General features: G+C 39.3%; 3 protein-coding genes across 12 annotated transcripts in view; 1 reads left to right on the top strand and 2 right to left on the bottom strand.

The window, feature by feature from the left end:
• The window catches only part of LOC116252819 (uncharacterized), a 41584-nt gene extending 21095 nt beyond the window's left edge, over nt 1-20489 (top strand). For 2 of the 10 annotated variants that reach the window (XM_031627376.2, XM_050077516.1), the window contains exons 3-8: nt 14881-14914; nt 15435-15505; nt 16600-16698; nt 17057-17113; nt 17218-17322; nt 20351-20489. In XM_031627376.2, the coding sequence (XP_031483236.1) occupies nt 15466-15505; nt 16600-16698; nt 17057-17113; nt 17218-17322; nt 20351-20406 (357 nt within the window). In that variant the 5' untranslated portion in view covers nt 14881-14914; nt 15435-15465 and the 3' untranslated portion in view covers nt 20407-20489. Of the gene's footprint in view, nt 1-14880; nt 14915-15434; nt 17323-20350 lie in introns of all 10 variants that reach the window. The other 8 variants (XR_007573228.1, XM_050077517.1, XR_007573226.1 and 5 more) reach the window with 8 other exon arrangements.
• LOC126410010 (uncharacterized) lies at nt 11025-13887 on the bottom strand. Its single transcript, XM_050077515.1, has 2 exons — nt 13104-13887; nt 11025-13062 (listed from the first exon to the last, which is right to left on the bottom strand). Exon 2 carries the CDS (start codon nt 12986-12988, stop codon nt 11888-11890), a length of 1101 nt encoding a protein of 366 aa, XP_049933472.1. The 5' UTR covers nt 12989-13062; nt 13104-13887; the 3' UTR covers nt 11025-11887.
• On the bottom strand, nt 19292-21769 carry LOC116252818 (protein TORNADO 2). Its single transcript, XM_031627373.2, has 2 exons — nt 21100-21769; nt 19292-20977 (listed from the first exon to the last, which is right to left on the bottom strand). Exons 1-2 carry the CDS (start codon nt 21595-21597, stop codon nt 20666-20668), a joined length of 810 nt encoding a protein of 269 aa, XP_031483233.1. The 5' UTR covers nt 21598-21769; the 3' UTR covers nt 19292-20665.
• Between the last annotated feature and the right edge of the window lie 736 nt (nt 21770-22505).

The following is a 22505-nucleotide window of genomic DNA, read 5'->3' as shown; positions in this document are numbered from 1 at the left end:
TATGTGTGACCATCTCATTATGTGCTCAAAAGTTGCGATGAACCCTCTACAACAAGAGGGGAAACAGTACCGTGAGACCTGGGAACTGCTGAAGGATGTTGATGAAGCAACGTACCCTCCATCAAGTTAAAAATTTCAAATGGATGAAATTGAAACAAATGACTGACCGATTGACACAACAAATGCATGACCAACTTGATGCATCGATATAGTGGTCAGTTTTAAGAGTTTATGTGTGATGATCGTCTCATTGTGAGCTCAAAAGATGCGATAAACCCTTTACAACGAAAGGGGAAATATTCCCGTCAGACCTAAGATCACCAAAAGGATCTTGATGAAACAACGTCCCCTCCGTCAAATTAAAAATGTCAATTGGAGATTGATACAACCAATGCATGGCCAACTTGATGCGTCGGTATAATTGGCAGTTTTAGGAGGTTATGTGTGATCATCTTATTATGAGCGGAAAAGATGCGATAAGCCCTGCACAACAAAAGGGAAAACAGTCCCGCGAGACCTGGGAATTGATCAATGATCTTGATGAAACAACGTCCTCTCTATCAAGTTAAAAATGTTAATTAGATGCAATTGAAATGAGTAGCTGGTTGATAGACATAACGAATGCATGACCAACCTGATGTATTGGTGTAATGGTCAGTTTTTAGAGTTTATGTGTGATGATCTCATTATGATCGAAAAAAATGCGACGAACCGCCTACAATAAGAGGGGAAACAGTCCCGTGAGACCTGCTGAAGGATCTTGATGAAACAACGTACCCTTCATCAAGTTAAAAATTTCAATTAGAGATTGATGCAACCAATGCATGACCAACTAGATGCGTCGGTATAATTGGCAGTTTTAGGCGGTTATGTGTGATCATCTTATTATAAGCGGAAAAGATGCGATGGCTCCTACACAACAAAAGGGAAAACAGTCCTGCGAGACTTTAAAATTGCTCAAGGATCTTGATGAAACAATGTCCAATCCGTCAAGTTTAAAATGTTAATTAGATGCAATTGAAATGAATAGCAGACCGATAGGCATAACCAATGCATGGCCAACCTGATGCATTGGTGCAACGGTCAGTTTTAGGAGTTTTTTTGTGATGATCTCATTATGATCACAAAAGATGCGATGAACCCTCTACAACAAGAGTGGAAACAGTCCCATGAGACCTCGGAACTTCTGAAGGATCATTATGGAACAAGGTACCCTCCTTCAAGTTAAAAATTTCAATTGGATGAAATAGAAATATATGACTGACTGAATGACGCAACCAATGCATAGCCAACTTGGTGCATCGTTATAATGATCAACTTTTAGAGGTTATGTATGATCGTTTCATTGTGAGCGCGAAAGATGCGATGAACCCTTTACAACCAAAGGGGACACAGTCCCGTCGGAGCTATGATCACAAAAAGGATCTTGATGAAGAACGTCCCCTCCATCAAGTTAAAATTGTCAATTAGAGTTTGACAATGCCAATGCATGGCCAACTTGATGCATCGGTATAATTGTCAGTTTTAAGAGTTTATGTGTGACCATCTCATTATGTGCTCAAAAGTTGCGATGAACCCTCTACAACAAGAGGGGAAACAGTCCCGTGAGACCTGGGAACTGCTGAAGGATGTTGATGAAGCAACGTACCCTCCATCAAGTTAAAAATTTCAAATGGATGAAATTGAAACAAATGACTGACCGATTGACACAACAAATGCATGACCAACTTGATGCATCGGTATAGTGGTCAGTTTTAAGAGTTTATGTGTGATGATCGTCTCATTGTGAGCTCAAAAGATGCGATAAACCCTTTACAACGAAAGGGGAAATAGTCCCGTCAGACCTAAGATCACCAAAAGGATCTTGATGAAACAACGTCCCCTCCATCAAATTAAAAATGTCAATTGGAGATTGATACAACCAATGCATGGCCAACTTGATGCGTCGGTATAATTGGCAGTTTTAGGAGGTTATGTGTGATCATCTTATTATGAGCGGAAAAGATGCGATAAGCCCTGCACAAGAAAGGGAAAACAGTCCCGCGAGACCTGGGAATTGATCAAGGATCTTGATGAAACAACGTCTTCTCTATCAAGTTAAAAATGTTATTTAGATGCAATTGAAATGAATAGCTGATTGATAGACATAACGAATGCATGGCCAACCTGATGCATTGGTGTAATGTTCAGTTTTTGGAGTTTATGTGAGATGATCTCATTATGATCGAAAAAAATGCGATGAACCCTCTACAACAAGAGGGGAAACAGTCCCGTGAGACCTGGGAACTGCTGAAGGATGTTGATGAAGCAACGTACCCTCCATCAAGTTTAAAATTTCAAATGGATGAAATTGAAACAATTGACTGACCGATTGACACAACAAATGCATGACCAACTTGATGCATCAATATAGTGGTCAGTTTTAAGAGTTTATGTGTGATGATCGTCTCATTGTGAGCTCAAAAGATGCGATAAACCCTTTACAACGAAAGGGGAAATATTCCCGTCAGACCTAAGATCACCAAAAGGATCTTGATGAAACAACGTCCCCTCCGTCAAATTAAAAATGTCAATTGGAGATTGATACAACCAATGCATGGCCAACTTGATGCGTCGGTATAATTGGCAGTTTTAGGAGGTTATGTGTGATCATCTTATTATGAGCGGAAAAGATGCGATAAGCCCTGCACAAGAAAAGGGAAAACAGTCCCGCGAGACCTGGGAATTGATCAATGATCTTGATGAAACAACGTCCTCTCTATCAAGTTAAAAATGTTAATTAGATGCAATTGAAATGAATAGCTGGTTGATAGACATAACGAATGCATGACCAACCTGATGTATTGGTGTAATGGTCAGTTTTTAGAGTTTATGTGTGATGATCTCATTATGATCGAAAAAATGCGACGAACCGCCTACAATAAGAGGGGAAACAGTCCCGTGAGACCTGGGAACTGCTGAAGGATCTTGATGAAACAACGTACCCTTCATCAAGTTAAAAATTTCAATTAGAGATTGATGCAACCAATGCATGACCAACTAGATGCGTCGGTATAATTGGCAGTTTTAGGCGGTTATGTGTGATCATCTTATTATGAGCGGAAAAGATGCGATGGCTCCTACACAACAAAAGGGAAAACAGTCCTGCGAGACTTTAAAATTGCTCAAGGATCTTGATGAAACAATGTCCAATCCGTCAAGTTTAAAATGTTAATTAGATGCAATTGAAATGAATAGCAGACCGATAGGCATAACCAATGCATGGCCAACCTGATGCATTGGTGCAACGGTCAGTTTTAGGAGTTTTTTTGTGATGATCTCATTATGATCACAAAAGATGCGATGAACCCTCTACAACAAGAGTGGAAACAGTCCCATGAGACCTCGGAACTTCTGAAGGATCATTATGGAACAAGGTACCCTCCTTCAAGTTAAAAATTTCAATTGGATGAAATAGAAATATATGACTGACTGAATGACGTAACCAATGCATAGCCAACTTGGTGCATCGTTATAATGGTCAACTTTTAGAGGTTATGTATGATCGTTTCATTGTGAGCGCGAAAGATGCGATGAACCCTTTACAACAAAAGGGGACACAGTCCCGTCGGAGCTATGATCACAAAAAGGATCTTGATGAAGAACGTCCCCTCCATCAAGTTAAAATTGTCAATTAGAGTTTGACAATGCCAATGCATGGCCAACTTGATGCATCGGTATAATTGTCAGTTTTAAGAGTTTATGTGTGACCATCTCATTATGTGCTCAAAAGTTGCGATGAACCCTCTACAACAAGAGGGGAAACAGTCCCGTGAGACCTGGGAACTGCTGAAGGATGTTGATGAAGCAACGTACCCTCCATCAAGTTAAAAATTTCAAATGGATGAAATTGAAACAAATGACTGACCGATTGACACAACAAATGCATGACCAACTTGATGCATCGGTATAGTGGTCAGTTTTAAGAGTTTATGTGTGATGATCGTCTCATTGTGAGCTCAAAAGATGCGATAAACCCTTTACAACGAAAGGGGAAATAGTCCCGTCAGACCTAAGATCACCAAAAGGATCTTGATGAAACAACGTCCCCTCCATCAAATTAAAAATGTCAATTGGAGATTGATACAACCAATGCATGGCCAACTTGATGCGTCGGTATAATTGGCAGTTTTAGGAGGTTATGTGTGATCATCTTATTATGAGCGGAAAAGATGCGATAAGCCCTGCACAAGAAAAGGGAAAACAGTCCCGCGAGACCTGGGAATTGATCAAGGATCTTGATGAAACAACGTCTTCTCTATCAAGTTAAAAATGTTATTTAGATGCAATTGAAATGAATAGCTGATTGATAGACATAACGAATGCATGGCCAACCTGATGCATTGGTGTAATGTTCAGTTTTTGGAGTTTATGTGGGATGATCTCATTATGATCGAAAAAAATGCGATGAACCCTCTACAACAAGAGGGGAAACAGTCCCGTGAGACCTGGGAACTGCTGAAGGATGTTGATGAAGCAACGTACCCTCCATCAAGTTTAAAATTTCAAATGGATGAAATTGAAACAAATGACTGACCGATTGACACAACAAATGCATGACCAACTTGATGCATCAATATAGTGGTCAGTTTTAAGAGTTTATGTGTGATGATCGTCTCATTGTGAGCTCAAAAGATGCGATAAACCCTTTACAACGAAAGGGGAAATATTCCCGTCAGACCTAAGATCACCAAAAGGATCTTGATGAAACAACGTCCCCTCCGTCAAATTAAAAATGTCAATTGGAGATTGATACAACCAATGCATGGCCAACTTGATGCGTCGGTATAATTGGCAGTTTTAGGAGGTTATGTGTGATCATCTTATTATGAGCGGAAAAGATGCGATAAGCCCTGCACAACAAAAGGGAAAACAGTCCCGCGAGACCTGGGAATTGATCAATGATCTTGATGAAACAACGTCCTCTCTATCAAGTTAAAAATGTTAATTAGATGCAATTGAAATGAATAGCTGGTTGATAGACATAAAGAATGCATGACCAACCTGATGTATTGGTGTAATGGTCAGTTTTTAGAGTTTATGTGTGATGATCTCATTATGATCGAAAAAAATGCGACGAACCGCCTACAATAAGAGGGGAAACAGTCCCGTGAGACCTGCTGAAGGATCTTGATGAAACAACGTACCCTTCATCAAGTTGAAAATTTCAATTAGAGATTGATGCAACCAATGCATGACCAACTAGATGCGTCGGTATAATTGGCAGTTTTAGGCGATTATGTGTGATCATCTTATTATGAGCGGAAAAGATGCGATGGCTCCTACACAACAAAAGGGAAAACAGTCCTGCGAGACTTTAAAATTGCTCAAGGATCTTGATGAAACAATGTCCAATCCGTCAAGTTTAAAATGTTAATTAGATGCAATTGAAATGAATAGCAGACCGATAGACATAACCAATGCATGGCCAACCTGATGCATTGGTGCAACGGTCAGTTTTAGGAGTTTTTTTGTGATGATCTCATTATGATCACAAAAGATGCGATGAACCCTCTACAACAAGAGTGGAAACAGTCCCATGAGACCTCGGAACTTCTGAAGGATCATTATGGAACAAGGTACCCTCCTTCAAGTTAAAAATTTCAATTGGATGAAATAGAAATATATGACTGACTGAATGACGCAACCAATGCATAGCCAACTTGGTGCATCGTTATAATGGTCAACTTTTAGAGGTTATGTATGATCGTTTCATTGTGAGCGCGAAAGATGCGATGAACCCTTTACAACCAAAGGGGACACAGTCCCGTCGGAGCTATGATCACAAAAAGGATCTTGATGAAGAACGTCCCCTCCATCAAGTTAAAATTGTCAATTAGAGTTTGACAATGCCAATGCATGGCCAACTTGATGCATCGATATAATTGTCAGTTTTAAGAGTTTATGTGTGACCATCTCATTATGTGCTCAAAAGTTGCGATGAACCCTCTACAACAAGAGGGGAAACAGTCCCGTGAGACCTGGGAACTGCTGAAGGATGTTGATGAAGCAACGTACCCTCCATCAAGTTAAAAATTTCAAATGGATGAAATTGAAACAAATGACTGACCGATTGACACAACAAATGCATGACCAACTTGATGCATCGGTATAGTGGTCAGTTTTAAGAGTTTATGTGTGATGATCGTCTCATTGTGAGCTCAAAAGATGCGATAAACCCTTTACAACGAAAGGGGAAATAGTCCCGTCAGACCTAAGATCACCAAAAGGATCTTGATGAAACAACGTCCCCTCCATCAAATTAAAAATGTCAATTGGAGATTGATACAACCAATGCATGGCCAACTTGATGCGTCGGTATAATTGGCAGTTTTAGGAGGTTATGTGTGATCATCTTATTATGAGCGGAAAAGATGCGATAAGCCCTGCACAAGAAAAGGGAAAACAGTCCCGCGAGACCTGGGAATTGATCAAGGATCTTGATGAAACAACGTCTTCTCTATCAAGTTAAAAATGTTATTTAGATGCAATTGAAATGAATAGCTGATTGATAGACATAACGAATGCATGGCCAACCTGATGCATTGGTGTAATGTTCAGTTTTTGGAGTTTATGTGGGATGATCTCATTATGATCGAAAAAAATGCGATGAACCCTCTACAACAAGAGGGGAAACAGTCCCGTGAGACCTGGGAACTGCTGAAGGATGTTGATGAAGCAACGTACCCTCCATCAAGTTTAAAATTTCAAATGGATGAAATTGAAACAAATGACTGACCGATTGACACAACAAATGCATGACCAACTTGATGCATCAATATAGTGGTCAGTTTTAAGAGTTTATGTGTGATGATCGTCTCATTGTGAGCTCAAAAGATGCGATAAACCCTTTACAACGAAAGGGGAAATATTCCCGTCAGACCTAAGATCACCAAAAGGATCTTGATGAAACAACGTCCCCTCCGTCAAATTAAAAATGTCAATTGGAGATTGATACAACCAATGCATGGCCAACTTGATGCGTCGGTATAATTGGCAGTTTTAGGAGGTTATGTGTGATCATCTTATTATGAGCGGAAGAGATGCGATAAGCCCTGCACAAGAAAAGGGAAAACAGTCCCGCGAGACCTGGGAATTGATCAATGATCTTGATGAAACAACGTCCTCTCTATCAAGTTAAAAATGTTAATTAGATGCAATTGAAATGAATAGCTGGTTGATAGACATAACGAATGCATGACCAACCTGATGTATTGGTGTAATGGTCAGTTTTTAGAGTTTATGTGTGATGATCTCATTATGATCGAAAAAAATGCGACGAACCCCCTACAATAAGAGGGGAAACAGTCCCGTGAGACCTGCTGAAGGATCTTGATGAAACAACGTACCCTTCATCAAGTTAAAAATTTCAATTAGAGATTGATGCAACCAATGCATGACCAACTAGATGCGTCGGTATAATTGGCAGTTTTAGGCGGTTATGTGTGATCATCTTATTATGAGCGGAAAAGATGCGATGACTCCTACACAACAAAAGGGAAAACAGTCCTGCGAGACTTTAAAATTGCTCAAGGATCTTGATGAAACAATGTCCAATCCGTCAAGTTTAAAATGTTAATTAGATGCAATTGAAATGAATAGCAGACCGATAGACATAACCAATGCATGGCCAACCTGATGCATTGGTGCAACGGTCAGTTTTAGGAGTTTTTTTGTGATGATCTCATTATGATCACAAAAGATGCGATGAACCCTCTACAACAAGAGTGGAAACAGTCCCATGAGACCTCGGAACTTCTGAAGGATCATTATGGAACAAGGTACCCTCCTTCAAGTTAAAAATTTCAATTGGATGAAATAGAAATATATGACTGACTGAATGACGCAACCATTGCATAGCCAACTTGGTGCATCGTTATAATGGTCAACTTTTAGAGGTTATGTATGATCGTTTCATTGTGAGCGCGAAAGATGCGATGAACCCTTTACAACCAAAGGGGACACAGTCCCGTCGGAGCTATGATCACAAAAAGGATCTTGATGAAGAACGTCCCCTCCATCAAGTTAAAATTGTCAATTAGAGTTTGACAATGCCAATGCATGGCCAACTTGATGCATCGGTATAATTGTCAGTTTTAAGAGTTTATGTGTGACCATCTCATTATGTGCTCAAAAGTTGCGATGAACCCTCTACAACAAGAGGGGAAACAGTCCCGTGAGACCTGGGAACTGCTGAAGGATGTTGATGAAGCAACGTACCCTCCATCAAGTTAAAAATTTCAAATGGATGAAATTGAAACAAATGACTGACCGATTGACACAACAAATGCATGACCAACTTGATGCATCGGTATAGTGGTCATTTTTAAGAGTTTATGTGTGATGATCGTCTCATTGTGAGCTCAAAAGATGCGATAAACCCTTTACAACGAAAGGGGAAATAGTCCCGTCAGACCTAAGATCACCAAAAGGATCTTGATGAAACAACGTCCCCTCCATCAAATTAAAAATGTCAATTGGAGATTGATACAACCAATGCATGGCCAACTTGATGCGTCGGTATAATTGGCAGTTTTAGGAGGTTATGTGTGATCATCTTATTATGAGCGGAAAAGATGCGATAAGCCCTGCACAAGAAAAGGGAAAACAGTCCCGTGAGACCTGGGAATTGATCAAGGATCTTGATGAAACAACGTCTTCTCTATCAAGTTAAAAATGTTATTTAGATGCAATTGAAATGAATAGCTGATTGATAGACATAACGAATGCATGGCCAACCTGATGCATTGGTGTAATGTTCAGTTTTTGGAGTTTATGTGGGATGATCTCATTATGATCGAAAAAAATGCGATGAACCCTCTACAACAAGAGGGGAAACAGTCCCGTGAGACCTGAGAACTGCTGAAGGATGTTGATGAAGCAACGTACCCTCCATCAAGTTAAAAATTTCAAATGGATGAAATTGAAACAAATGACTGACCGATTGACACAACAAATGCATGACCAACTTGATGCATCAATATAGTGGTCAGTTTTAAGAGTTTATGTGTGATGATCGTCTCATTGTGAGCTCAAAAGATGCGATAAACCCTTTACAACGAAAGGGGAAATATTCCCGTCAGACCTAAGATCACCAAAAGGATCTTGATGAAACAACGTCCCCTCCGTCAAATTAAAAATGTCAATTGGAGATTGATACAACCAATGCATGGCCAACTTGATGCGTCGGTATAATTGGCAGTTTTAGGAGGTTATGTGTGATCATCTTATTATGAGCGGAAGAGATGCGATAAGCCCTGCACAAGAAAAGGGAAAACAGTCCCGCGAGACCTGGGAATTGATCAATGATCTTGATGAAACAACGTCCTCTCTATCAAGTTAAAAATGTTAATTAGATGCTATTGAAATGAATAGCTGGTTGATAGACATAACGAATGCATGACCAACCTGATGTATTGGTGTAATGGTCAGTTTTTAGAGTTTATGTGTGATGATCTCATTATGATCGAAAAAAATGCGACGAACCCCCTACAATAAGAGGGGAAACAGTCCCGTGAGACCTGGGAACTGCTGAAGGATGTTGATGATGCAACGTACCCTCCATCAAGTTAAAAATTTCAACTGGATGAAATTGAAACAAATGACTGACCGATTGACACAACAAATGCATGACCAACTTGATGCATCGGTATAGTGGTCAGTTTTAAGAGTTTATGTGTGATGATCGTCTCATTGTGAGCTCAAAAGATGCGATAAACCGTTTAAAATGTCAATTGGAGATTGATACAACCAATGCATGGCCAACTTGTTGCGTCGGTATAATTGGCAGTTTTAGGAGGTTATGTGTGATCATCTTATTATGATCGAAAAGATGCGATGAGCCCTACACAACAAAAGGGAAAACAGTCACGCGAGACCTGGGAATTGATCAATGATCTTGATGAAACAACGTCCTCTCTATCAAGTTAAAAATGTTAATTAGATGCAATTGAAATGAATAGCTGATTGATAGACATAACGAATGCATGGCCAACCTGACGCATTGGTGTAATGGTCAGTTTTTGGAGTTTATGTGTGATGATCTCATTATGATAAAAAAAAATGCGACGAACCCTCTACAATAAGAGGGGAAACAGTCCCGTGAGACCTGGGAACTGCTGAAGGATCTTGATGAAACAACGTACCCTCCATCAAGTTAAAAATTTCAATTAGAGATTGATACAACCAATGCATGGCCAACTTGATGGGTCGGTATAATTGGCAGCTTTTGGAGGTTATGTGTGATCATCTTATTATGAGCGGAAAAGATGCGATGACGCTTGCACAAGAAAAGGGAAAACAGTCCTGCGAGACTTTAAAATTGCTCATGGATCTTGATGATACAATGCCCAATCCGTCAAGTTTAAAATGTTAATTAGATGCAATTGAAATGAATAGCAGACTGATAGACATAACCAATGCGTGGCCAACCTGATGCATTTTTGCAACGGTCAATTTTAAGATTTTTTTTGTGATGATCTCATTATGATCACAAAAGATGCGATGAACCCTCTACAACAAGAGTGGAAACAGTCCCGTGAGACCTCGGAACTTCTGAAGGATCTTGATGAAGCAAGGTACCCTCCTTCAAGTTAAAAATTTCAATTGGATGAAATAGAAATAAATGACTGACTGAATGACACAACCAATGCATAGCCAACTTGATGCATCGGTATAATGTTCAACTTTTAGAGGTTATGTATGATCGTTTAATTGTGAGCGCGAAAGATGCGATGAACCCTTTACAACCAAAGGGGAAACAGTCCCGTCGGAGCTATGATCACAAAAAGGATTTTGATCAAGAACGTCGCCTCCATCAAGTTAAAATTGTCAATTAAAGTTTAAAAATGCCAATGCATGGCCAACTTGATGCATCGGTATAATTATCTGTTTTAGGAGTTTATGTGTGACCATCTCATTATGTGCGCAAAAGTTGCGATGAACCCTCTACAACAAGAGGGGAAACAGTCCCGCTAGACCTGGGAACTGCTGAAGGATCTTGATGAAGCAACGTACCCTCCATCAAGTTAAGAATTTCAAATTGATGAAATTGAAATAAATGACTGACCGATTGACACAACAAATGCATGACCAACTTGATGCATCGACATAGTGGTCAGTTTTGAGAGTTTATGTGTGATGATCATCTCATTGTGAGGTCAAAAGATGCGATAAACCCTTTACAACATGAGGGAAAACTGTACTATTAGACCTTGAGATATGCAGAAGGATTTTGATGAAGCAACATTCCGTCCATTATGTTAAAATTGTCAAGTAGAGTTTGACACTACGATTGCATGGCCAACTTGATGCGTCAGTAAAATTGCCAGTTGTGGAATTCAAGTAGGGAAGTAGATTTAAACTCAAGAGCATTGTCAGTGCGAACAACCTTAACACAAGTGTTAAATTGAGCTTTTATTTCCAAGATGAAAGATTTCAAGATACAAGATGCTTTAGATCTTTCTTTCATCAAGAACACCCAAAAAACTCGAGAAAAAACATCAACAATGGAAAAATAATAACGGGACCACAACCGACTCGGAACCCGACTAGGCCCCCATACATCAACATGAACTAAATCAAATAGACTTTGGCTGGATTGACTTTGACTCGATGGAAAAGATGTACGACTATGCTTGCCTAATTGACAAGCTTCACACTCAATGGAGGTTGAAGAAGAAATCTGAGGACATAACTGCCGAAGTTTATGAAATGACGGATGGCCAAGTCTGAGATGCCATTGGAATGCACTTGAAGATGAATCAACCAAAATGGACGCCTCTTTAATGAATGTATCCATGAAGTAGATTCCATATCTCTCATGGCCTCCACCAATCTTCCTCTCAGTCTATAAGTCCTGAAATACACAAGTGCCAGTGTAAAAAATAACTCGACAATTCATCTCTTTAGTAATTTTGCTTACAGATAACGGGTTCTTTGGGAATTCAGGAGTATAAAGCACTTCATGAACATGTAAAGATGGAGATAGGCGGACATCTCCATGACCTTCCACCGAAGATAGTCTTCCATCAGCTAATCTTACATATTGGGAGGGATAAAATTTCTGCAAGTTCGGAATACTAGCATCTCCACAAAAATGTCTAGACGCTACAAAGTCAATTATCCAACAACCATTAGAGGGAGTTCTACCTGCAGAAAATGCTGAATCTGTGATAGCAGTAGAAGCCGATGAGGTGGACGGTGCAACATTTGATCGATGCACCATAATTAATTCAAGTTCGACCGGAGTTAACTTGAGAGACGTGGCATCTACCGAAGCAGCAGTGGGATTCACCTTGGGATCCATACTAATGGACTGTGAGTTTGAAGCTGGTATGGAGGAGGATGTCATAGTCGTGGACAAAGAATTGTTCGGTTTACCCACTTTGTTCCAGCACTTATCCTCTAGGTGACCAAGACGACTGCAATACGTGCATTGGAGTCTCCCACGCCCTCCTAGGCCACGACCTCTTCCTCTACCACGAGAAGGGTATTGTACACTTCGGCCTCTTCTAAATGAGGCAAGTGCAGAAGGCTGTGAATTATTTGTAGAGGGAGGAAGGGTAACCGCCAGTCTATTTACCCTGTTGAAGGCCTCCTCAAGATCCGGAAAATCAGACCCTGTAAGCATTTGTGCCTTGGCTGCAGAATAATCTGATGATAGTCCAGCAAGAAATTTAACAACTATCATTTGCTCCATGTGAGATTTGAGACAATGCTTGCAAGGAGACTTTAAAGAGTTCATCTTTTCATAATTAAACTTCAATTTGGTAAAATATTCAGTTAAATCCATGTCACCTTGTTGCATTTGTAATAGTTCTTGCTGAACCTGAAGAATTTTGCTGATGTTCTTGTCTTGAGAGTATGTCTGTCGAAGCGAATTCCACATATCTTTAGCTGTGTTATAATAGCAAAGACCAGCAGCAATATGAGGTTGAGTGCTATTCATAAGCCACACACTAATTATACTGTTTTCTTCCTCCCACCGTGCATACTTGCCAACTTTTTCTGTTGGTTCATCTTCTTCTAATATATATTTCTTTCCATGTCCAACAACTGATAACATGAAAGTTCTAGCCCAAACATCATAATTAGATCCATCGAGTTTGATAGTAGATCCAAAAGAAAAAGGATTTGAGAATACTTTGTACTCTACCCCAGCCTCAGCTGGCTGATTTCCAGGGCCATGTTGTAGATTTGCAGTCATGACAAGCCCTTGAAGATAGACGAATATGGACGTTCACGGCAGACTTTAATCTTGATAAATGTTTTTTAGTTTTACAATGTACTTTGGAATTGTTTTTAATTTACATAGTTCACAACTTTCACAAGTTCTATATGCTTAGGCATTTCACGAGAAAAATCTTAAAAATTTCAAAGGCTTAAAACAGTCTTTAATTTTCAAAAATTTTGCTAGTGAGATTGCTAACTCATAATTCTTCATTTTTTTAAGGGATTTTGACAGTTATTTCTGCCTTTCTAAACTAATATCTTTTGATATTTTCTAGTAAAATTCTTTGCACTAGTTGAAAACTTGGTGAACATCATAACATTCTTTGTGAAAAGACAATTCTTCAAAGGGTCTATCAATTGAAGTTTCCTAGATCCTGTCAATACTAAGATGTTTCAAGATAAAACTTTTGTGGGCTCACAATTAAACGAGAAGTCACCAAATATGTTGTCAAATGTTTAATCTGTCAGAGAATAAATCAGTGACTTGGTGGTTTATTAAAAGGAATGTTTATTTCATTGTGAAAATGGACGACAGTGCCATGGATTTTGTGATAGTATTACCTCTCACCCGTAGGCAAGATAATGCTATTCAGGTGATTATTGTATTCAACTCATCAAGCCATCCCATTTTCTATGGATAGCAATCGGTCATTCTCTTGATTTGCCTTATTGATGTGTATATAAATGAAATTATTGGACTACATGGTGTGCGAAAATCCATATCTACAGATTAGGATCCGCAATTTACTTCTTAATTTGGGGACAACAGCAGGAAGGATTGAACACTAAACGTAAAGCAAGCATGACTTTTCAGGAATATGTATATGTATATGTGGTGGTAAACTCTGAATTTCCATTGAAAATATCAAATTTTAGGGTTAGGAATGAGTTGGAAGATTGTAGAGTGTATATGTGTGCGTGCGTGTGCATATAGCAAAAAGGTATTATTGGAAAAGAATAATAATATATGTTTATGTATATTTCTAACATCTATACACATGATGGAGATGAGGGAGGGGAGTTGGGTTTGACCCAAAGGTCAAGATCAACTCAACCCCACTCACCACCTCTCATGTCTCTTCCAAAATAAAAACAGCGAGAGATGAGAGATGGGGGGCTCACTGACAGAACGAGGCAGAGGGAGATTGAGAGGCTGAGCAAGTCAGAGGGAGATCAGGAGACAGAAGGAAGTGAGGTAGAGAGCAGAGAGAGTACGTGGGAGTAAAAGAAAAAAAGAAAAAGAGAAGCTGCAATTGCTGCAAGTGAAGAAAGAAAAGAAGAAGCTCACAGCAGCATCTGCAGGAGCAGAGAAGTAGGAAGAGGAGGACAGGAAAAAAGAAATAAAAAATTGCGTGAAAACCTATGCCAAGAAATATCCATATATGCAAATCATACAAATACTGATCACTGTATATCTACATGAAGTTATGAACACAGCTGTATAGAAATAGTTATGTGCGACAAGATATACAAATGTATAAGAGCTCATGTACGTTCTTACAGTAAGATCTGTTGCTTTAGTTATTAATGGGTAAAAAAGAATGTATTTCTGAACTTTCTGCTGATGCTACATTGTTTTCCTCTGACTTTGTGTTTCTCAATGCGTAGGATGGATGTTATGAACTATAATCTTGTGATAAAGGTATTGCTGGACTGTACGCCATCTGGTCAAGTTCCTGAATGTGTTGGTCGAAAGCTTAAAAGTACTGTAAGTTAGTAACTAATATGTAAACATTGAGCTGAAAAATGCCCGTTGGATTATCCCCTCTAAGGCTGAATGTGTTGGTCAAAAGCTTGAAAGTACTGTAAGTTCGTAACTAATAGGTAAACATTGAACTGAAAAATGCTCGTTGGATTACCCCTCCAAGGCTGAATGTGTTGGTCTAAAGCTTAAAAGTATTGTAAGTTAGTAACTAATATGCAAACATTGAACTGAAAAATGCTTGTTGGATTATCCCCTCTAAGGGCAATGGGTGTTTATCAAGTAACTGCTTATGTTTTCTTTTTTCTTGCTGCAACCTAAGCTTTAAGAACCTGACAGGTAAGGTGCCTAAACCTTTAGGAGAAGTGACAAAGTTAAAGGTTCTTGTGAGGGTGTATGTTTTTAGATTACGGCTAGCAGTTATCCTGTAAAGGATGTTACAAGTATACTTTTGGTGTAGGGTTTTGACAAACAACAACCTTGCTGGCCCCATGCAGTATGCAGAATTGACAAGAAAAGATACACTTAAGGGTATGTTTCTCCTTAATAAATGTGCTTTATCCTTCCAGAGTCAAATGTTCTAGTGTTGATGATGAAAGTGTTATTTCCTCTACAGCTTCATTTCTTTTGTAATTTTCTGTCCACTGCTAGGTTTATAGTTTACTTGTTCTGATTCTCATTCATGGGCAGGTTGTACTGCCATGCATTATGTCTACAAGGAGTTGGTTGGGTAGACTTATATAAACATTGAATGGTCCTTTGTTTTGAGTTTCAATCACAATAATCAATTGAATGGTGATTATTTTCCTTGAAATGCATTTGCATGCACTTGAAAATGAAAGTAATTCCTCTTCTCAGGATATCCACTCGAACTTGCTTGTCAAAATAAGTATTCATGTGCACACACATAACGTCATAAACACGGGAGAGTGCCATATCTGAAGTTATATATAAGTAGTACACCCTTCATATTGAATCTGCAGATTAATTTCACTAGCTGCCATTGGGGGCTCAAGGATCTGCAATTAATTTTCTTGTACTAAAAAAACTTAATTATTTACACTAGGTAATGGAAATCGTGTTGCATTGAAACATTTAACTTCACTGTCATTCCTGCTTCAAGTTATCTCAGTTTGCAGGCCCCAAGTGTAAAGGGCTTAGATGAGGTGACTTGCATTTATGCCTAGGTGATTTTCACATTCATAGTGGCATTACCATGCAGAGACTTGTCATACAATAGCTTCACAAACATGTCTTCTAATGTAGCAACTTCTTGCGTGCAACAAAGCCTGTAAGAGCCCCCATACAGTTTCATGTTTTTTCGTCCATTATGTTCCTCATTGTCGCTGACAATCACTACTACCATTCTTCAGCAATCTAGTTAAAAAGTGTGAAGGCACAGGAAAAAGAGTAAGCTTCGTTCTTTGCATTTTGGACTTTTGACAATAGAAATTTTTTCAGAATGAACAAGCAGCTGGTCTCCTACTTGTATTAACATTTTTGTTTTACCTATTGATGCAGTAATGTGAGGTTATTCTCCTGGTTTTTCTTTCAAGCCCAAACTTGGAATTGTTCTTCCAATACCTGATTCCTTCAAATGACATTCTCATGGCTTTTGTTGACAGATTTTACTTTTCACACAAATTGCTGTAGCCAGGGTCCAGTTAGTACTTCAAACAAGTACATTGTTGGGGGTAAGCCATTTTTTGTGCCTCAAGCAGAAGGTAAATTATATAGTGCTGCCTGTTTTTCGCAATCTAGCTGAAATACTATGGGTTCTGCCTCTATAGTGGGTCTCGATAGTTATAACTGATGATAAGAATTATAGCAGCCAGGAAACAGTATTTTCATGTGTATATTCAGGTAAAGGCTCAAGTTAAACATGGGTTATTGAGAAAATTATTAAAATGTTGGCAGTCTATCATGGAGATGCAGGGGAAGCTCAAAAATAAGGATTTAAAAAAAAAAAAGAAAAGCAAAAAACAAAAACCAGTGCTTGTTTCTGCCAAAGCCTTCATTTTGAATTTCATTAGTGTGCGCGTAGCAAATAATACACTGGAGATTCACCTTTTTTTGTGATAGAAAGGGCGGTACAGCGATTCCATGGTCCTCCTATATCGGCTATTTCTCTAGAAGTTGGTAGGCTCTTTCATTCAGTATGGTTTCTTCCTTCATGTCAGATATGAAATATGTTTAAATGTTAAACGCTATAGTTAACAGTCTAATGGTCGACCTTCTGCTAGGCTTTCCACTGCGCTCCTACTGCTTCCCCTTTGCAATAGCAGGCGGCAGCTACCATAGCCGACAGCCGGCGACATCCAGCGACGTAGGCAAACATTGGCAGCCTGGTAAGAGTGTGTGTGTCCTTTCTAGAGGTCTACAGATTTAGGGCAACGTATTTTCCAAGTAGGGCCTTTTTTTTACAACACATGATACACACACACACACACACACACACACACACATATATATATATATGTGTGTGTGTGTGTTCATAGCATGGTCTTATGCGGTTTCCCTGTCAGTAATGGTTGGTCTTCGTTGGTGGGTCTTACACGTCAGTAATAGGCCTTCCTTGATGTCATGCACGTTAATTTCGTTAGTAATCCTTCCGGTGCCTCTACTTTCACTTACGTTTTCTGTCGCCTTAGTGAATCTTCACTGACGCTTTACCCTTTGCAGAATTTTTCACGTCATTAGGGTTTTTTTGGTAAACTAAAATTTATATTAAAAAGAATCCATCTGTGGGCCAAAAGAAATACCCTTTAATAAGCAAAACAATTTAATAATCAAAATAAAAAACTGACTTCGCATATTCTACATCACACACATCTACAAACCGAGGAATCCGAAAATAAAAATTTTATTTCAATTAGCCAAATTTATTTGAGCAAGTTGCTATCATGATGGATGAAAATTAAATAACTGTAATGAATGCTTGAAAATTAGGAATTATTTATGAGACTGCCGTTTTAATATGGATGGATATGGTAGGACATTTTGGATTTACTATCTAATTTTGCAGCCGTCCATCTTAAGTTGGATGTCAAAATGGTGCATCATCCAGATGGTAAATTGGATCGATCAATGTATTCGACCTTGCCTAAAAAAACTGAAGCATGCTCATCAGATCATAATGCAAGAAAGTACTAATACTTCATGAAACGGTCAATGCGTACCCTGTATGTGGGGCAAGTTCCCTCAAAAGCCTACGAAAGATACATTGCGCTTAAGCATCTTGATTTGACCCGGGCAAAAACGGATCAAAAATATCCAGTGAAGCGATGAATCAGAACTGCTGCAGGGTTTTTTCTAGTTAATTTCATTTTTCGTTTCTTTAGTCGATTGACATTCATCACTGCCATATTTCCATTAACAAATTCATCCCTAACTTCAACTTTAATTGCTCCAAATTGATATTTAGGGACAAATCTGACAACTAAAAAAACATTTTCTTCCACAGTAGTGACCTAATCCGAGCTTTAAAAAATGAACGATGAATGAATTGGTAGCAAGTTATACTGATAATCCTTAGATAACCTAAACTCGTTTTATTTAGTCCGTAACTATAGCAAATTGATAACTATGGCTAAAGTAACATAAAAAGATTGATTTGTCCTAATAGTCAAATATGAACGATAGATTTGTCAATGTTCAGAATAAGGTGGGACCAAATGCGTCAATCGAATATAAGTCAATCATGTATTTGACCAAGAACAAAATAAAAAAATCGAAGTGCGACAATTAATGCGTGAAACACATTAGTTTTATACAAAGTAATCCCTTCGTGTACGCAATATCAGAATCCTCGTTTATTGTCTCATATGCACACACGCACACACATGTTATTCTTTTGTATCTTGTTCTTATATGAATTCCTAGATCAAACCACCTATTTGATCATGGCATCCCGGCGTTCTAAATCTTTTCGTACTTTGAGGTCGCTCTATCTCATGATGAATCTAACTAACGAGCATGTCCAGAAATATACGTTTGGAACTTAAACAAGAATCATGAATGATGATCAAGCATGAATTAATTTTTATATATGAATTTAATTTAAATAATTTGTCTTAGCCATGTTGCTTTGTTGGGTGGAGTATCAGAAACCGTGGCCCGCTATGGAAACAGCGGGGCGCAAAATGCCTATACGAACAAAATTCGTATGCAGAATAGGGATATCATACCAAAGGGATATTTATGAAATGAAAAATATAATCTATAATTGCAGGTTTACACAAGGTTTACTTTACCTTTTCTAATGGATGCTTGATATTAATTAAACAACATAGAGTTTGTGTAAGAGAGTTGTTGAACTCTGTGAGCCTATCCATACTCTATGAGGTCCGGAGGTGTGAGGTTCGCTAGATGGGCTCGGATCCAGGCTAAGTCGGCACAACAGTGAACATAGGTGAGGAAGTGTCCTCTCTGCACTTGATGAAACAAGTACCACATTGGTGGAGGCAAGGGGTTACTGGCAGGGGCCAATGTCCAATCCCTTGCATTTGAAATTATAGCTTGATCTGCAACAAAATATTTCTATCTCCGCCTTTGAACTACCATGCTATTGGGAAGCAGTCTTGTGGGGGAAGAAGGGGGGAAGGCCGCAACAGATTTTAAGAGATTGATAGGGGAGATAACTGAACTAATGTACAAGCAGCTGCATGCACACAAGCTACATATTCACACTGGCAATTTTCATTACTTCGTGGAAAGTTATATCTAAGGTTGCGCGGTCCAGATCGTTATGGTTTCTGCATTTCTAGGCTTGTAGTGAGACTACCTAATTATGATGCCATGTCATTTTCAATATTTGGTTTGAAAAGAGAGGAGAAACAGTGATGGGTATAATAAACAGGCACTTATGGCAAGTTATAGGGCTTTGTCCAAAGTAGGTGGCCTCAACCCAAATCATGAAGTTCTAATATATGACATTCAAAGAGCCCCCTACCAATTCGTTTTTTAAGATGAAAGGAGCTTTTTCTTCTTATCCAAAGCTGTCTACTAACTATATGTTTCTATAGCAAATTTCTGTAACCGGGTTATGTTTATTCTACTAGAGTTACCATCAAGTGTCGTCGTCCTATGAAGGTTCCTTCTGATCTAAAATAGGGAGAGGGAGAGAAAAAAGAAGGAAAGAAGTTATTATTCTATTAGGAGTATAGGATCAAACTCTAAGGTGGTGCCTAAGAATTTTAACTCTGACTGCTTCCTAACTGCCAAAGGGCAATAAACTACACCTACTCCCTTGGGCCTGATCCCTTGTCAACTTAAAAGTGTTGGAGTGTAAAACCTCATCTATACTTAATACCCTTCTCTTATTTTTGGGCTTTCTAATCTTTTGTAAGAGCATTTATGTAATTTTGCCATTTACAGGTTTGCCTCAATTCCACGAGGGGACAATTCCTCGTATTTTTTGGATTTTTCTGTGATAGTGAAAAACCCAACGCAGCCGTACATATGTATCTTGGTTCGGAACAGATCGGCCATATAATTGCAACTACAGCTTCGGAACAGGAACATGAACCTTCGATCCACAGATTAACCCAATGTTCTTCAAAAGTCCGCTTGCAAAGTTTCTCAAAGTATGCCCGTCACTTGGTTCCATACTGAGCAAGCATTCCATCAAAATCAAGGCAAGTCACACAAAGAAACTGGTAGAAAATTCACACCACAGACGCACCGCTGAGGTTATGAATATCCTTGCTTGTACCTTCGGAAGAGCTCCTCTGTCTTTGCGTTTCTGAATGCACAACACCCCGCCAAGTAGACAACAACAAGGCCTATCAGAGTGCACAGCAGAATGACGTCTGCCCTCCTCCATTCCCTTCTGAGATTGGCGATCAACCCTGCCTTGCAAGAATCACAGCCGTAGCAGAGTTGAGTCTGCTCGTTGCTCCACTCCATGCAGTCCTTATTTGCAGCAGAGCTTATGGGGCTGATCCAGTACGTCGGGTTCACGAATGTGTAGCCACACTCGGTTGGTGGTTTGCAGCATCCAGACTTCATTATTCATGAAGAAAATCATCCCAATTACATAAACATCACATGCACTAGTAAATATGGGGGTGACTGCAGATTCTGCAATAAAGCATATTGATAGCAAAAACTACATAGATTGTTACCTGTAAGGGGGTAAGGTACGTCTTGAAGAAGTCTTGGGCAAAATGATAGCTCTGGTTCAGCTCTGCACACATCGTGGAAGTGCTCAAGCAAAATTTGATCCGTTCCCACTTCAGCGGTCCTTCAACCCTTCGCCGGAGCCAGCCAGAGTAGTCGTCAAGATGATATTCGAGGTAAACACGGCCCGGAACCGAGTGGCCCATTCCCTTATCCGTCACAAAGTAGGCGAAGAGCACCATGGCCAGGAGCAATGCTATGAGCACGAGCATCGCTACAAGGTAAAATAATAGAAGCCAATGAATTCTCCAAAGTCCGCCAACGAGTCCAGCTAGTGCAACGACCAAGATCAGAATCCCAAGTATGATCACGGGCCACTGAAGGATCTTCACGCATGCATTGTCTGGCTCCATCGTCAGCCACACTCCGGCGCCGATGACCGGTACCGACAGAAGCATAGCGACGAAGTTGACGGCTCCAAGCACATTGCTGACCACTGGCATCTCTTTTTGCTGGTTCACGATTGAGTATGAGTTTGTGGAAAGGGATTTGCAGAGCAAGGAGATTGAAGAAATAATTTTCACAACTCCTTGGCCTTACCCTCCTTCATTCAGTTCATGAATTTGGTTGTATAAACTAAAGAGAAAATCAATTGAGAAAGAGCACTTGATACGTAGATTCCTTACTTCCTTCCTAAGTTCACCTGTTTCAGCTTTACATAAAGCACTTTGTGCAAAGTGAAATTCGAGCATATCTACAGCTCAAGCATGTTCCAGGTGGGCTTCATGAATTACTTATTAATGGGGAAACTTTTGTCATAAATGCGAAAGATAACCTCATTTTTGCGACTTTCCAATATAGCACCTTTGGTTTCTGAGAACTGCAAAAAAGTAACAAGTGTCTATCCTTGCGTGATTCATTGGACGCAGGTAAGTCTCTCGGCAGTAAAACGAACAAAGGAAGGTAACAGCAGATCGTCATTTTCACTTGAATGCATCTTTGAGGATGTTTGATTTAGGGACATGTTATGTAAAACATTCTTTTGTTATGAATCAGATGCGGCAGCGGCCATGTTCAGTTTGTAACAAAGGGTACTAATACTTCACATTGTAGACCTTTAAAAGACACCAATATGTAAATAAAAGAATGATTATGAGCCAATAATATATAGTAAACAATTTGTGGTCTGTATGCGAAAGCCTCATCTGCCTCTGCCATTGTCTTTCTGCTTTTGAAACTCTTGAAACAGGGCATCTGTTCTTGGCGTTTCCAAAGAACGAGAATCTAACACCTCTTCGGTCACTTTTCTCAAAGTACCCATCATTTGTAGGTCCTAATGTAAAGGAAATTTTGAAGACACGTAAAAATTGCATTTTAGTTGGATGCTTCAAAGTTTCGTATCCAGGAGAGT

Source organism: Nymphaea colorata, chromosome 4 (assembly GCF_008831285.2).
Source record: "Nymphaea colorata isolate Beijing-Zhang1983 chromosome 4, ASM883128v2, whole genome shotgun sequence".
Classification (NCBI taxonomy): domain Eukaryota; kingdom Viridiplantae; phylum Streptophyta; class Magnoliopsida; order Nymphaeales; family Nymphaeaceae; genus Nymphaea; species Nymphaea colorata.
The sequence above is the reverse complement of the archived record's forward strand: the minus strand, read 5'-3'. Positions and strand labels throughout refer to the sequence as shown.

Coding starts and splice junctions, on each gene's coding strand:
- LOC126410010 (XM_050077515.1), bottom strand. CDS start 12,988: ATGAATAGCACTCAACCTCATATTGCTGCTGGTCTTTGCTATTATAAC.
- LOC116252818 (XM_031627373.2), bottom strand. CDS start 21,597: ATGCCAGTGGTCAGCAATGTGCTTGGAGCCGTCAACTTCGTCGCTATG. Junction 20,978..21,099: donor CGTACCTTACCCCCTTACAG/GTAACAATCTAT, acceptor TGAATAATGAAG/TCTGGATGCTGCAAACCACC.